The 12,463-nt window shown below is 40.0% G+C and overlaps 1 protein-coding gene across 6 annotated transcripts in view; it reads left to right on the forward strand.

Annotated features, from left to right (window-relative positions):
* Positions 1-12,463, forward strand: part of LOC139749197 (DNA oxidative demethylase ALKBH2-like) — a 620,232-nt gene that overhangs the window by 604,555 nt on the left and 3,214 nt on the right. For all 6 annotated transcript variants that reach the window (XM_071662873.1, XM_071662872.1, XM_071662875.1 and 3 more), the window contains 2 exons: positions 6,050-6,192; positions 10,487-10,644. In XM_071662873.1, the coding sequence (XP_071518974.1) occupies positions 6,050-6,192; positions 10,487-10,644 (301 nt within the window). The remainder of the gene's footprint in view (positions 1-6,049; positions 6,193-10,486; positions 10,645-12,463) is intronic.

A 12,463-nucleotide genomic window follows, 5' to 3' on the forward strand; every position in this document is an offset into this window, starting at 1 on the left:
ATCTCTCCTCACTCATTCTCTCCATGTGACCAAACCATTTCGAAACACCCTCTTCTGCTCTCTCAACCACACTCTTTTTATTACCGCACATCTCTCTTACCCTATTATTACTTACTCGATCAAACCACCTCACACCACATATTGTCCTCAAACATCTCATTTCCAGCACATCCACCCTCCTGCACACAACTCTATCCATAGCCCACTCCTCACAACCATACAACATTGTTGGAACCACTATTCCTTCAAACATACCCATTTTTGCTTTCCAAGATAAAGTTCTCAACTTCCACACATTCTTCAACACTCCCAGAATTTTTGCTCCCTCCCCCACCTTATGACTCACTTCCGCTTCCATGGTTCCATCCACTGCCAAATCCACTCCCAGATATCTACAACACTTTACTTCCTCCAGTTTTTCTCCATTCAAACTTACCTCCCAATTGACTTGACCCTCAACCCTACTGTACCTAATAACCTTGCTCTTATTCACATTTACTCTCAACTTTCTTCTTTCACACACTTTACCAAACTCTGTCACCAGCTTCTGCAGTTTCTCACATGAATCAGCCACCAGCGCTGTATCATCAGCAAACAACAACTGACTCACTTCCCAAGCTCTCTCATCCACAACAGACTGCATACTTGCCCCTCTTTCCAAAACTCTTGCAATTACCTCCCTAACAACCCCATCCATAAACAAATTAAACAACCATGGAGACAACACACACCCCTGCCGCAAACCTACATTCACTGAGAACTAATCACTTTCCTCTCTTCCTACACGTACACATGCCTTACATCCTCGATAAAAATTTTTCACAGCTTCAAACAACTTGCCTCCCACACCATATATTCTTAATACCTTCCACAGAGCATCTCTATCAACTCTATCATATGCCCTCTCCAGATCCGTAAATGCTACATACAAATCCATTTGCTTTTCTAAGTATTTCTCACAAACATTCTTCAAAGCAAACACCTGATCCACACATCCTCTACCACTTCTGAAGCCACACTGCTCTTCCCCAATCTGATGCTTTGTACATGCCTCTACCCTCTCAATCAATACCCTCCCATATAATTTCCCAGGAATACTCAACAAACTTATACCTCTGTAATTTGAGCACTCACCTTTGTCCCCTTTGCCTTTGTACAATGGCACTATGCAAGCATTCTGCCAATCCTCAGGCACCTCACCATGAATCATACATACATTAAATAACCTTACCAACAATATGGTCACCCCCTTTTTTAATAAATTCCACTGCAATACCATCCAAACCTGCTGCCTTGCCGGCTTTCATCTTCCGCAAAGCTTTTACTACCTCTTCTCTGTTTATCAAATCATTTTCCCTAACCCTCTCACTTTGCACACCACCTCGACCAAAACACCCTATATCTGCCACTCTATCATCAAACATATTGTACAAACCTTCAAAATACTCACTCCGTCTCCTTCTCACATCACCACTACTTGTTATCACCTCTTGTTATCACCTCTTGTTATCTCTACTTGTTATCAGCCCCCTTCACTGAAGTTCTCATTTGTTCCCTTGTCTTATGCCCTTTATTTACCTCCTTCCAAAACATCTTTTTATTCTCCCTAAAATTTAATGATACTCTCTCACCCCATCTCTCGTTTGCCCTCTTTTTCACCTTTTGCACCTTTCTCTTGACCTCTTGCCTCTTTCTTTTATATATCTCCCACTCATTTGCATTATTTCCCTGCAAAAATCGTCCAAATGCCTCTCTCTTCTCTTTCACTAATAATCTTACTTACTTAGCAAAAGTTGTGTCAGTACATAATGTACATAATTCATACTTGCTGCCTTTATTCATTCCATCGCCACTCCGCCACACATAAAATGACAACCCCCTCCCCCCACATGCGTGCGATGCAGCGCGTGGAAAAGACAACAAAGGCCACATTCTTTCACACTCAGTCTTTAGCTTTCATGTATAATGCACCAAAACCACAGCTCCCTTTCAACATCCAAGCCCCTCAAAACTGCCCATGGTTTACCCCAGACACTTCACCACATGCCCTGGTTCAATCCATTGATATTACGTTGACCCTGGTATACCACATTGTTCCAATTAGTTTTATTCCTTGCTCACCTTTCACCCTCCTGCATGTTCAGGCCCCGATCGCTCAAAATCTTTTTCACTCCATCCTTCTACCTCCACTTTGGTCTCCCACTTCTCCTCGTTCCCTCCACCTCTGACATATATATCTTTGTCAATCTTTCCTCTTTCATTCTTTCCATGTGACCAAACCATTTCAATACACCCTCTTCTGCTCTCTACACCACACTCTTTTTATTACCACACATCTCTCTTACCCTTTCATTACTTAATCGATCAAACCACCTCACACCACATATTGTCCTCAAACATCTCATTTCCAACACATCCACCCTCCTCCTCACAACCCTATCTATAACCCACGCCTCGCAACCATATAACATTGTTGGAACCATTATTCCTTCAAACATAGCCATTTTTACTTTCCGAGATAATGTTCTTGCCTTTCACACATTTTTCAACGCTCCTAGAACTTTCGCCCCCTCCTTCACCCTGTGACTCACTTCTGCTTGCATGGTTCCATCTGCTGCCAAATCCACTCCCAGATATCTAAAACACTTCACTTCCTCCAGTTTTTCTTCATTCAAACTTACCTCCCAATTGACTTGTCCCTCAACCCTAATGAACCTAATAACCTTGCTCTTATTCACATTTACTCTCGGCTTTCTTCTTTCACACACTTTACCAAACTCAGTTACCAGCTTCTGCAATTTCTCACCCAAATCAGCCACCAACACTGTATCATCAGCGAACAACAAGCAACTCACTTCCCAGGCCCTCTCATCCACAACAGACTGCATACTTGCCCCTCTTTCCAAAACTCTTTTATTCACCTCCCTAACAACCCCATCCATAAACAAATTAAACAACCATAGAGACATCATGCACCCCTGCAGCAAACCGACATTCCCTGAGAACCAATCACTCTCCTCTCTTCCTACTCACACACATGCCTTACACTCATCGATAAAAACATTTCACTGCTTCTAGTAACTTGCCTCGCACACCATATATGCTTAATACCTTCCACAGAGCATCCACCACATATGCTTAATACCTTCCACAGAGCATCCCTATCAACTCTATCATATGCCTTCTCTAGATCCATAAATGCTACATACAAATCCATTTGTTTTTTTTATTTCTTACATACACTCTTCAAAGCAAACACCTAATCCACACATCCTCTTCCACTTCTGAAACCACACTGCTCTTCCCCAATCTGATGCTCTGTACATGTCTTCACCCTCTTAATCAATACCCTGCTGTATAATTTCCGAGGAGTACTCAACAAACTTATACCTCTGTAACTTGAACACTCACCTTTATCCCCTTTGTCTTTGTACAATGGCACTATGCATGCATTCTGCCAATCCTCAGGCACTTCACCATGAGACATACATACATTGAATATCCTCACTAACCAGTCAACAACACAGTCACCCCCTTTTTTAATATATTCCACTGCAATACCATCCAAACCCGCCGCCTTGCCAGCTTTCATCTTCCACAAAGCTTTCAGTACCTCTTCTCTGTTTACCAAATCATTCTCCCTGACCCTCTCACTTCGCACACCACCTTGACCAAAACATCCTATATCTGCTACTCTGTCATCTAACACATTCAAGAAACCTTCAAAATACTCACGCCATCTCCTTCTCACATCACCACTACTTGTTATTACCTCCCCATTAGCCCCCTTCAGCGATGTTCCCATTTGTTCTCTTGTCTAATTTATTTACCTCCTTCCAAAACATCTTTTTATTCTCCCTAAAAGTTAATGATACTCTGTCACCCTTACTCTCATTTGCCCTCTTTTTCACCTTTTACACCTTTCTCTTGACCTCCTGCCTCTTTCTTTTATACATCTCCCAGTCATTTGCACTATTTCCCAGCAGAAATCGTCCAAACGCCTCTCTGTTCTCCTTCACTAACCCCTGACTTTACTCACAAAACAATCCCAAACCACTCTTCCCCTTTAACCTTGAGCTTTGTTTCACTCAGAGCCAAAACATCCAGGTTCCCTTCCTCAAACATACTACCTATCTCTCCTTTTTTCTCATCTTGGTTACATCCACACACATTTAGACACCCCAATCTGAGCCTTCGAAGAGGATGAGCACTCCCTGCGTGACTCCTTCTTCTGTTTCCCCTTTTAGAAAGTTAGAATACAAGGAGGGGAGAGTTTCTAGCCCCACATTCCCTTCCCCTTTAGTTGCCTTCTGCGACACGCAGGAAATGCATGGGAATTATTCTTTCTCCCCTATCCCCAGGGTTAGGAGAGAAATGGTAATGATTAAGATATTTTTCAAATTCACTCATTGGCCTAGAGTGTTTCTGTATTCTCTACTTTGCATAAGCAATAATCGGCACAATAGTTCCTGAGACATCCTCTTCTTTTCAGGATAGGGACAACATGGGCAAAGCGTCTTGCTTTTGGGAAATTTTGATTGTTCCAGATGTCCTTAAATACATGCAGTAACAAAAGAATTGCCTTTTGTCAAGTTGGATCATGGAATAAATTATTTTGGATGGTCCAGGGGGATGTGCTTCTACAGGATAGTAGAGCAAGGATAAGGTCATCTATGCTGAATTTTTTATTGCTTGTTGAATAGGGTTTTTCTTATGGCAAAGTCAGTATCATTTTATTCGACCAATTGCATGTGGTGTAAAAAGTGATCACAGTTGGCTGAACTGCTGACATCAGAGAAATGTTGGTTGATGGTATTAGCTATGTCCACTTGGTTGTCTATGGTATATTTATATATGATTAGGGTAGGACTGTTTCTTGGTCTATATTTTTTGTTAATTCTGTTGATAGTGGACCAAACCTGGGATACTGGGGTGGAGTGGTTGATGTTTGATAACCAAGACTCTCTTTTTGCTTTTCTTATAGCTCTCCTCTCCTAAGCTCTCATTTCTTTGTGTGTTGTGAAATCGTTTTGATAGGGCTCTTTATCAAAAATCAGGTACTTCCTGTTGGCAGTCTGGTGTCCACCATGGAACTCTAAGCTGCATGCTGTTTGGAGAGGTCTTGGGAATAAATGTGTTGACGGCCTTTAGAATTGGCTTCTCTAAATTCTGAATTTTGCTGCCAATACTATTTATTGTTCCTTGCAAATGGTGCCCAATCTGCTCTCATAAATTTTGGCAGAGAAGGGTTCAACATGTGGTCATGTGTGAGAAATACAGATTGGTATGCAGTCGCTTCCCAGGGTGTCATCATATGTACCCCTTTTATTGTCACTTAGTATATGAGGAGAACATGTTGACAAATCCATCACTGATGTATTGCCTGTCTGATTGTCTACACAAGTCACATTTCCATCATTCAGAAGAGAGAGACTGGAATTTAGAATAAGATCTGCCATTTGATCTTTACTAGTTATCTGTACACTTCCCTGCTGATGGTGATAAACACTGAAGTCTCTTAAGACAAACTTTTTGAGGTAATTAATCAGAAAGTGAGTTAATGGTAAAGTGGGTACAGGTTTAAGACACCGACAAGGCAGCTTGCTCACTGTCAACCCAGCCAGCTGGTCAGAGATTGGGCACCTAGCAATAATCTGGGATATGTATATGTTTGCAGATATCATGTGGTTTAAACAGGGTATATACACAAGGTTAAAACACGTGGCAGCTTCAGCTTGAAATACTCTCCCCATGATGCACAAATAGTAATCACAAGATTGTGAGAATCTCTCTCTCTCTCTCTCTCTCTCTCTCTCTCTCTCTCTCTCTCTCTCTCTCTCTCTCTCTCAGACAAGCACACATATCCACAAAATTGATTTTGTTTATTCGAATGATAAAGGTGATAAATATATTTGTACATTGTAATGGAAATTCTTTTATTCCTTAAGTATTTCAATAATTTCACATTCATTTAGTATCATATATTTGTATTGTTTCTAGATGGTTGTATGGTTGTCCTAACAGCTTGATCCCTTGCAATATATCACAGGCTACCTATGGTGACCCTGGCTTGACGTATACATACAGTGGTATCAAAACTCCATCTCGACCTTGGCCACCAGCACTGGAGGCTGTGCGTGACCTGGTCTGCAAGGTCACTCATCAGAGATACAACTTTGTATTAGTCAACAGGTAATGAAATTATACTAATAAATGATAAATGAGCTGGCAACAGGAAAGTCTCCTGTCTGAAGGGAATATGTTTGTGTATAATTTTACTAGCTTAGCTTCACTCCTCTTGTGTCTAAATGTCATGGTCAGCAATATGTATACTAAATCATTTAAATGTTATGGTGAAGCCTTAAACTAACAGATAATTTTTGGGGAAAGGCTGTGCATTAGAAGCCAAATTCCGTTGCATCCTGAATTTTTCTTGGGGGCATTAGGAATCCTTAGCTTTAATATGTGTGCTGTGAACTTACTTAAGTCACATGATGATGATTTATGTTGTAGGCTACTCCTTCCCTTCAATACGAGGTGTTTAGGGAATAGCAGAGATGGTTCTAAATTTGAGGAAAATATCTCCTGTGCTGGAAATGCTTTTGCTGTTGGCCATAGTCTTGTGAGAGGTGCAGGCTACTGTCCAGCATGTGCATCACAGATAGCACTTTTATTTGTCATGATCTTGTACAAGACATTGGGCCTTTGTACCATGGAAATCACTGCAATTTTGTGAACATATACAGTAAATAAGCTTCGTCTGTGTCATCTTGAAATTTTAAGTTGGTTTATCTTTGCAGGTGTAAAGCTACAAAAAATAGCATTGCACCATTAAACTGTTGTAAATTAGCATAGAACTACATATGTGCATATAGAAGAATGATTATTTGTGAATGAAATAAAGAAAGATGTGCAGTGAGGTCACCTCCAGTAAGTTGGGGACTTAACAGACAATTCTATTACATCTGAATTCAGCATGATGGGTCAATCTTATTGGACTAAATTTGCATTGTAATGGAATTCCTCAAACTTTTTCAGTTGATCCCAAACTTAGTCTGATGGGGTCCAGAACGTCTGTTAGAGGCCAAAGTCCAGTACATTGAAGTCCAGAAAAACAGGGTTTCACTGTATACATTATTTAAGGAAGGTGAAGGCGTGTGAGATGCTTCACATTCCTTGGTTCAGTCCATTATCAGCACAACCTCTGTATAGCACATCATACCAATTTACTCCAACCCATGCACACCTTTCACTCTTGCGCATGTTCAGGACCCGATTGCTGAAAGACTTGTTTACTTCATCTTTCAGTCTCCAGTATGGTCTCTTTGTTCCCTTCACTTCTGATGTATATCCTCTGTCAACCCTTCTCCTTGTTAGCTCCAGTTCTGATGCATATATCCTCGTTGTCAACCTTTCTTCACTCATTCTCTCCACATGCCCAAACAGTTTTAATATAGCCAATTACTGCTTGCACCTTAGTAAAGTAGCTTTATTGACAAACGAACAACAGCCTCATATGCACACATCCACTCTCTAACTGTTATCAATAATTTACTGAAACCATAGTTTACCATACAAAGCAAAATTTACCTTGACCACTCCATATGCCCTGGTTCAGCTCACTGATAGCAAGGTCCACCCCAGGTACCACATCAATCCAATTCATTCTATGTCATGCCTGCCTCCCACCCACCTGAATTTTCAGGTCCCAGTACCCCAAAGCTTTCTTCGCTCTTTCCATCTACCTCCTTGGTTTTCCCTTTTGTTTTGTTCTCTTCACTTTTGACTTATGTCTTCTTAATCAGTCTTTCTCTGTTCACCCTCTCTATATATAGTCAGTCTTTCTTTGTTCACCCTCTCCATATGTCTGAAATTACAATATTTTGGCACAGCCTGATCAGCCCTTTTGATCAGACTTTGTTTAATACTGCACATACTTTTTGTGTGATCACCCTGTCTCTAAGCACACATTGAACTCAGGCCTTTCATTTCCAGTACATCCTGCCTCTCATTTGTGTTCAAGGCCCAAGGCTCGCATTTGTACATCTCTCTCGAAAACTATCATACCTTAAACATACCTATTTTTACCTTACCATGCACTAACCCCTCCTTCCAAGTATTCCTTAATGTGTTCAGGACCTTTGCCTGCATCTCCTACTCTTATGTCTTACTATATCCCCCATGGTTCCACCCACTCTCACTCCCATTCTCAGGTACCTAAAGTACTCCAGGTTCTCCCAAGTTCAGATTCACCCATTAGACAATTCTGTCTTCTCCGTATCACATCTCATTCTTATTTTTGTTCACATTTTCTCCCAAATTTTTCCTCTTTCATCTTTTTATGAATTTTATCATTAGCTTTTAGAGCTTCTCTCCAGAGTCTTCCACCAGAAAGAACAATTTGTCATCAGCAATTGATTCTCCTTCCATGCCCCTCAGTCCAGCATACCACAGACTTGCCCGTCGTCAACAAACAGATTAAATAATCACAGTGACAGTACACATCCTTGATGCAGAGCTATCTACACCAGTAGCCATTCACTTTCCTTCCTTCCGTCCTTCCTATTTTAATGCATGCCTTACTTTTGTAACATAATCTCCTCACAGCATATAGTAACTTTCCACGTCTATGTTTTCATAGTGCCACAAAGGCCTCCTTATCAACCTTACCAAATGCTTTCTCTAGATCCATAAATGTCGTTTCCCATGCTTATTCTTCAAAGCAAAAACTCTTGAACTGTACATCCTCTACCTTTCCTGAAACAGCATCATCAGATGTTCTGTTCTTGCTACCACCCTCTTTGTTACGACTCCCTTATGCACCTTACTAGGTACATATAACTGATTTATACCTCTGTTATTTGAACATTCTCTTTCATCCCCTCTTGGCTTTACATAACAGCACCTCATGGGCATTCGTTCATTCATCAGGCACCTAACCTAGGGCTTTACAGTGCTTAATAGCCTGACTTATCAGTCAAGAGTTATCTCTTTTCTTGAGAAACTTGTGTGCAATCCAATCCGCTCTTGCTGCTTTGCCACACTTCATCCAGTACATTGGTTCTGCGTGCCACCTCATCCTGCATGCACCAAATCCACCCCCCTATTGTCTAACACATCGTTCCTTCAGTGTTCTCACTCCATTGTATTTTATCCCTCCTGTGCCTGCTACTACTTTCCCATCTGCTCCCACGCCCTCGGTCCTGTTCATTTTCTTTTTCTTCTCCTGCTATTCACCTTTCAAAATGCTTTTTTTTTTTTAATCTCTGAAGTTCAACACTGCTCTCTTGCTCCATCTCTCATTTGCCATTTATTTTAGGCTCTTCTGCCACTCTCTTTGCCAAAGGTCTTTCAACACTTCTACTTTGAGAGAATGCTTAGAGATATTTTAAGGGTAAGAGTTTGATTCTGAGAATCCTAGGTCTTTGAAGGTCTATGTAAAGTCTGCATTATCTGTGACTTGGCAGCAATTGCTAAATCAGATAGATCAGGGTATGGCAGAGGCAGAAAATCACACTACTCTTTTGTACTCCAGCAGTACTTTATGCCCTTATCACCATCTATTTGGTAAGTGTCCATTGATTTTTGTCAGCTTTATCCATGATGTGGCATCAGTTGCTGAATCACATAATTCAGGGAGTGACGTGGACAAGCCTAGTCCTTTCCATTCTTCCCTCTACTTATCCTCACTTCACTCCATTCTCGTCCAATAGCAGCACAACGTCTCATCACATTTTGAGGTATCTTTTTCATGACATTTTTGTATATTGCCCAAATTACATCATGACAGAGAATGATGTAGAAATGGTAAGCTAAGGTTCTTCAGGTATAGTTCATCCACAAGGATTAGATTGGAAATTCTTTCTTCAGAAACTTAACTCCACATAGTGATTATGTTTTAGTTGCTCGACTTATCATGTTTTGAATTGCAACAATGCATTCAGGAATGTAACCACAGCGCAAGTCTATCTTTGGTGTATTTCACCTTAATCTCTCAAATTCCTAGTCATTCTCATAAGTCAAGCAAATCTTATAAATCCTTCCTTCAAAGTGTAGTCTGAAGTGCCCTTTTAATGTATCTTCAAATTTTAGCCTTGCAATGCATTAATTGCATTTCAAGGCATGTGGACATAGATATTTTATGATTAGTTCCTCAGACGATTTGTGCTAGAACTTTAGAATGAACATTTATCTCTATTGATCTGGATAGTTCTGATGATTTTCTTGAAGAGGAAGCCCCACACATCAAGATTATTATTGTATCCTTACCATTTTTAGGCTAATCTTTAGGTCACTCTTTTACCTGTTAATTAGTTTCTTCTAACTTCTATATCTCTTCATATTTCTCACTCCTCTTAATTCTTGCTGTATCTTGTATTCCAGGCCCATAATCCTTCTTTTTACCTAACTGTCTTATTGAAGTATCATGGAGGCCTCAGGTTACATTGTATATTGAACATAAAGAGTAGTGTTGTTATTCCTTAAGGTACAAAGATGGTAATGATAAGATGGGTGAACACAAGGATGATGAAAGAGAGCTGGACCCTAAAACTCCCATTGCATCTGTAAGTCTTGGTCAGCCAAGAGATTTCTATTTCCGTCATCAGGATGCAAGGCCTCCCAAAAAGCTGAATATTGATAAAGGTAAGAGTAAACGATGAAGAGATGTATCATTCAGTTTAACAATAGATTACAGAGAGAATCAGATGGTTTAGAGTGATCACAGTCGACTGTTATAAGGAGGGAGACTTTGCAGCTTTCTTGACTCTATATGAAAAACATAGAATCATTGATCTATTTAATGTTGTTGACATCTGTTTACCTTTTTCTCCTACATCTGATTTTTACTGTGAAAGTACCTAATGACTTTATATAAATTGTTAGCAAAACCAGTATGTAGTAACCTTTATTCCTGTAGCCATAATTACTACTCACTTTAAATAAATATGCAAAATTTGACCGATTATGTTCCATGCATAGTCATATGCATGATACTTGAAGTTGTTGAGGTGTTGAGTACCCAGAATATTTGAGAAAGATCCTGCAAATAAACATTTCTAGTGTCGCAAATATCTTACACGAGTTAGATAAAAATGGGTGAGTATTATTTGTTTTTATGGCTAGGTTTCTCATAAATTGAAAGTGGCCGACTTCATTCTCTCTTTTCAGCTTAGAAGGGCAATGAATTAGTTATTTGTCCCCTCACCCACCTTAATACTTGTGTCCACTTCTGTGATTCCGTTTGCTGTCATACTCCCTCTCAGATATCTAAAACAGTTCACTATCTCCAAATTTTCCCCAGCTAACTTGTCCCTATACTCTATTAAACCTTTCACACACACTCCCAAACTGTCATTAATTTCTGCAGTTCCTCACTTAAATCTGCCTCCACTGCTGTGTTCATCAGCAAACAGTTGATTCACTTCCTCGGCCTCCTCTTCCCCTACAGACTGCATTACATGCCCGTCTCCAAGGCTCTTTCCTCCATAAAACAAGTTAAACAGCCATGATGACATCACACACTCCTGCTGCAGACCAGCCTTCACCTGGGACCACTCTCTCTCTCTCCTCTCTCCCAGCTCATGCTGATGCCTTATGCATAATAGTCATTAATATCAGGTCTGATTTATGAATTTTGTTAATTTTTAGTCAGTTGCCGGGTATTAACAGGGAAAGGGATGGAAAGGTGCATTCAGTTCCAAGTCAAGTTTCAGATAGTTTGATACTACAGTTTTTACGGGCATTCCTCTTCAAGTTTCATTTTTTGTCCCTTTCAGTTTTGCCATTTCAAACAAACATTGAAAAATGTCATACATTTATTTTGCTCATATAAGGGTTAAAACCTACTTTTTTATGAAACCAGCAAGAACCTCTGTCTTTGGTAACCTTGTAAAAGGTTGAGCGTGGTTTTGGCCATTCCTGAGTAGTGATACCTTTAAGCATAGGTCCAATTGATTTTCACCATTTCAACTTGTTTTGTTTGCTTCCTACATCAGGTTACTCCTTCATTATTTTCTTCAAATTGTTTTCATGGCTCCTCTGGTAGAATAATATATTTGTAGGGCAACTAAGCAGACGTTTTCAGTCACTGTTTTACCAGGAATGTCATATGAAATGTCCACTACATACCATTACCTCTCAGAATTTGGTTTGCCTTACCCGAAGGATAGTCCACCCCATCATCTGTTTATTTTATTTATAGGTGCTTGTTTAGCATCTTAAGAGAACACTGCTGGTAATTTAGTTTTCTTAAAAAGTATAGTCTCATGTTTGTTTCAGTTTTACTGTCTTTACCCTTTCTATATGAATTTGTAACTTAAGATATCTACAGTATTACCATCATGCAGCATATAACATTGTCATAGACTATAGATTTTTTATTATCTGGCTGTCCCTTGAAGTCCCATACCAGCAATGTCTGGTTCAAGTTCCGATCCATTTCCTACAATAATACATTTTCATG

The sequence above is a fragment of the Panulirus ornatus genome, chromosome 6, assembly GCF_036320965.1.
Source record: "Panulirus ornatus isolate Po-2019 chromosome 6, ASM3632096v1, whole genome shotgun sequence".
Classification (NCBI taxonomy): domain Eukaryota; kingdom Metazoa; phylum Arthropoda; class Malacostraca; order Decapoda; family Palinuridae; genus Panulirus; species Panulirus ornatus.